General features: G+C 36.8%; 1 protein-coding gene across 1 annotated transcript in view; it reads right to left on the bottom strand.

The window, feature by feature from the left end:
* The window catches only part of LOC103212728 (cilia- and flagella-associated protein 47), a gene marked incomplete at its 5' end in the record, with an annotated part of 285428 nt that overhangs the window by 26242 nt on the left and 254931 nt on the right, over positions 1-4255 (bottom strand). The window contains one exon of the mRNA XM_007958686.2: positions 1114-1279. Within this exon, the coding sequence (XP_007956877.2) occupies positions 1114-1279 (166 nt within the window). The remainder of the gene's footprint in view (positions 1-1113; positions 1280-4255) is intronic.

Below are 4255 nucleotides of genomic sequence, written 5' to 3'. Positions count from 1 at the left end.
AATGAAGGCTGTAATCTTTGATCTTCATCAGTAAGTACTTCAAGTCATCTTCACTTTCAGCAAGCAAGGTTATGTCATCTGCATATTGCAGGTTGTTAATGAGTCTTCATCTAATCCTGACACTACCTTCTTCTACATATAGTCCAGGTTCTCAGACTACCTACTAAACATAGAGATTGAATAAGCATGGTGAAAGGATACAACTGTAACACACTTTTCCTGATTTTAAATCACACAGCATGCCCTTCTTTTGTTCAAACAGCTGCCACTTGGTCTATGTACAGGTTTCTCAGGAGCACTTAAGTAAATGTTCTGGAATTCTCATTCTTTGCAGTGTTACCCACAATTTGTTATGATCCACACTGTCAAATGCTTTTGCATAGTCAATAAAATACAGGTAGATATTTTTCTGTTAATCTTTGCTTTCAGCCAAGATCCATCTGACATCAGAATTCTCTCTGCTGATGTAGAGGAATCCAACTGATTTTTGTATATCAACCTTGTACTATTCTACTTTGCTGAATCCTTCTATTAGTTCATTTTCTTGATGTGTCTCTGGGATTCTCTAAATAGAGGATCATATCGTCTGCAAACAGAAATTGCTTTACTTTCTCTTTGCCAATTTGGATGCCCTGTTTCCCATTCTTACCTTATTGCTCTGGCTAGGACTTCCAGTACAATAGTGATTAGGATTGGCAACAGAGGGCATTCATGTCTGCTTCTCATTCATAAGGGGAATGTTTTAAGTCTTTCTCCAATGAAAATAATGTTGGCCACTGGCTTTGTACATATGTCCTTAATTATGTTGACAAATTTCTGTTCCCGTTTTGCTGATCATTTTTATCAAGAATGGGTGTTGAATTTTGCCAAGTTGATTTTCTATATTGGTTGATATGATCATGTAACACTTTTATTTATGTAGTGAATGGATTTTTTTCTCATCAGAATACTTTTCATAGCTGATAGTTAGAAATTATCTAGCCTGAAGTATTTACCTTAACAGTATCAAATAAGCAATACAATCATAATATAGAAAGAGAGAAAAAAAAAGTTCCTTATTTCAAAAGTATAATGATATGATTTAGAGAAAAAGGGTTAAAGAAGTAGATTTACCTCAATGGCTTTCTTGGTGCAAATACCAGATTGAAAACCATTCCTATCATTTCCTCCTCGATTTCATAACTTGTTTTGTCCAAATATACAGCCACACAGGTTTGCAAGTTAGACTTCATCTCTTCAGACTCAAATTCAATTTCGTACTCGAATTCTCGTATTCCTTCTAGGAAAATCAATTTTAAAAATTCCGATTTAATTAAATTTGTATAGATTGAACATCAGTTATATCAATTGTACCATTACATCAATTATACACAGTCACTTGGAGGAAGGGAGAGGACATATGTTATTTAGCTTCATGTTCATTATAATACCTAGTACGTTACGAGGTACATAGTAGTACCCAACATATTCTTGTTAAAGGATAAATAAATAAATGAATTAATTAAAAATTACACACATCACCTTTGTTGGTAACTCAAACATATTTATATGAGTGCCTAAGGGAAAGGGATAAAATCAGATTTGACAAAAATTATGATAAATTTACTTTCTACATTGTTTTATACAGCTAATTTGTTAGATTCTCTGTATTTTATTTGAAAAGTCACATTACCAAGTGTGGTGGTTAAGTTTGTGTGTCAACTTGGCTGGCCAGCTGAACATAGTTATTCCCCACAGTGAGAATGGTAATTAATTCCATGGTGGAATATATTGGAGCAGCTGAGTAGCTGCTTTGGATATGTGCTATGCTTCCTATATATAAGCAGCAGCTTTGGGAATGGTCTCTAGCTTACAGCACACTTGAACTCTGAATGTAGCTGTGTCATTGTTCAGCAGCCTGCCATGCTCTGCCGACCTTGGGACTTTCAATGGACTTGAATTAATAGCCTGCCATGTGGTTTGGTAACATCGGGACTGTGCCTTTTTACTCTTCAACCTTGGGCTTGTCAGTCTCAGCGGCCAGTAGCTGTCTGAGTGAAGAAAAGCCTGTAGCTTCAGTGGGCCAGGAGCGGGAGGCAGAGCTGAAGCCCAAGGCTGAGGGGCTTTCACCCAGCCCTAGAGCCTGGCACTTTGAACTTGGACATAAAGCCTCCAAATTGTAAGAATAAACTCCTGTTAGTGAAAGCCATCCCATTTGTGGTATATATACTTGTCAGAGTGGCACTAAGTAACCAGAACACCAAGTGAGGAACCTACTTTGTTGTTTTGTTATGTTCGTAATTTGGAAAAAATCTATACAGTTCTTTTACGTGCACTAGGTTGATAAGAACTAATTCAGTGATACCACTGTAAGTTAATTATCATCTGCTTGTTGGATACAATCATCCTCTTATGATAAACACAGCTGACAATGTTAAGAGATTAAATACAAGTTTCTTTAAAAAGCATTTAAGTAGATGTAGCTTTTAATAATTTGGAATTTCAAAGTTACAGGTCAACATTTCTTGGGACTACTGTAATAAATCTTTCAATTTTGGAGGAATTCTCTATCCTTTTCCAACAAACACTTACACCAGACTTTATAAAATCAATATTAGGGACACATATATACTTAACTGCAATTTTGTTTTAACAGTTATGCAAATGTGTAATATAGTAATTTCTTTTTTATATGAAAATATATAATGGCACAGGCTTGTCTTCTCAAAGCACCTGGGTCAGTTGTCTCCTATTCTCTGCAGATCTGAACAGCTAAGACCTACAGACTCCACCTTGGATAAACTTTGTAGGGATGACTAAATTCATAAGTATGGGGCACATAATTTTGTTTCCAAAGACAACATATAAACTTACTTTTAAAACATAACTTTTTCTTATCATGTGCATTTATGTTTTATTCTTTTATTCATTCAGCAAATATTGAGAGCTTTCTTTGGAATGAAAGGTACCATTTTTATTCACATGGAGCTTATGATCTAGAGGAAAGAACTGACAATAAGCTCCAATCACATGGCTAGATTTAAAATTGTTACTGGGCTAACCACTGCCATGGAGAAGTAAAGGATGGTATGAGAGCAGAGGAACTGAGACCCTGACTGCTGTGAGTCTGTGAGGATTCCCTGAGAATAAGATCAACAAAACTGAAGGTTAGTAGGAGTAAGCTGGATGCAAGAGGGAGAAAAAACTCTTCTAGACCATGGAACAGCTGTGGAATTTGTCCATGGTGGAAACCAGCTGGGGCATAGAGGGAGTGAGAAGAGCTCCTAAAAGGATGAAACAGTGGGTGAAGTCGACAAGGTGACATCATGCTGGGCTCAATATGGCAAGGTAAGGATCTCTGACTTTCTTTTAAGAATAGCAGGAGGCCAATGAAGTCTTAAGTATGAAAGTAACATGATTTTCTAATGTAAACTGAGCAGTCCTCTGTTCAAGGAGAGAAGGTAATGAAGTTTCTGCAGCACTTCAGGCCAAGTGGTAGCTCACACAAGAATGAGGGGAAGATGTATATTTAGACAAAGAAATGTCCTACTAAGTGCAAAGAAGAGAGTGATGTATGAGCAGTCATGGCTGGCAAGTAGAATTATTGAGCTTATTACTTCATTATTGTATTAATAGCCCTAACAGATACACCAAATATTTTAAACAATTTAAAGAATTGTAGTGTAGGGAATAGTCTGATAAAGTATTAATTACAATACTCATTGGGTGTAGCAGCCAAGTTATTATAATGAACAAAAGAGGTGATTCTATCCAGAGATTGTCCCTGCATTGTTGCTACTTCACCTAATTCTTGTAAGACAGTGACAACAAATCATGCAACAGGAACTATGTCAGGTGATGATGATTCATGATACTTGGAATAATTTCAAGACAATGATTTTTAATCAATAAAGCAGAATATCAATATTAAAAAGAGACAACACTGGATTAAATGTGAAAAATTATTAAAAGCTTTTGCATTGTGGCAAATTTATTCACAGAATAAAATTGTTTAAAAGCAGGTATGTTGTGTTGTTAGATGCCGTCGAGTCATTTCCAATTCATAGCGACCACATGCACAGCAGAACGACACACTGCCTGATCCCGCGCCAGTTCCTTGATCCCCGCTATACTTGAGCCCATCATCACAGCCACCGTGTCAGTCCATCTTGTTGACGGCCTCCCCCTCTTTCATCTACCCTCCACTGTACCAACCATGACATCCTTCTCCAGGGAATGGGCCTTTCTGACAACATGACCAAAATAGGTGAGACAA

The sequence above is a fragment of the Orycteropus afer genome, unplaced genomic scaffold (genome assembly GCF_000298275.1).
Source record: "Orycteropus afer afer isolate SDZICR_OR568_19922 unplaced genomic scaffold, OryAfe1.0 scaffold01079, whole genome shotgun sequence".
NCBI lineage: Eukaryota > Metazoa > Chordata > Mammalia > Tubulidentata > Orycteropodidae > Orycteropus > Orycteropus afer.
Note: the sequence above shows the minus strand (reverse complement) of the source record. Positions and strands in the feature narration are given on the sequence as shown.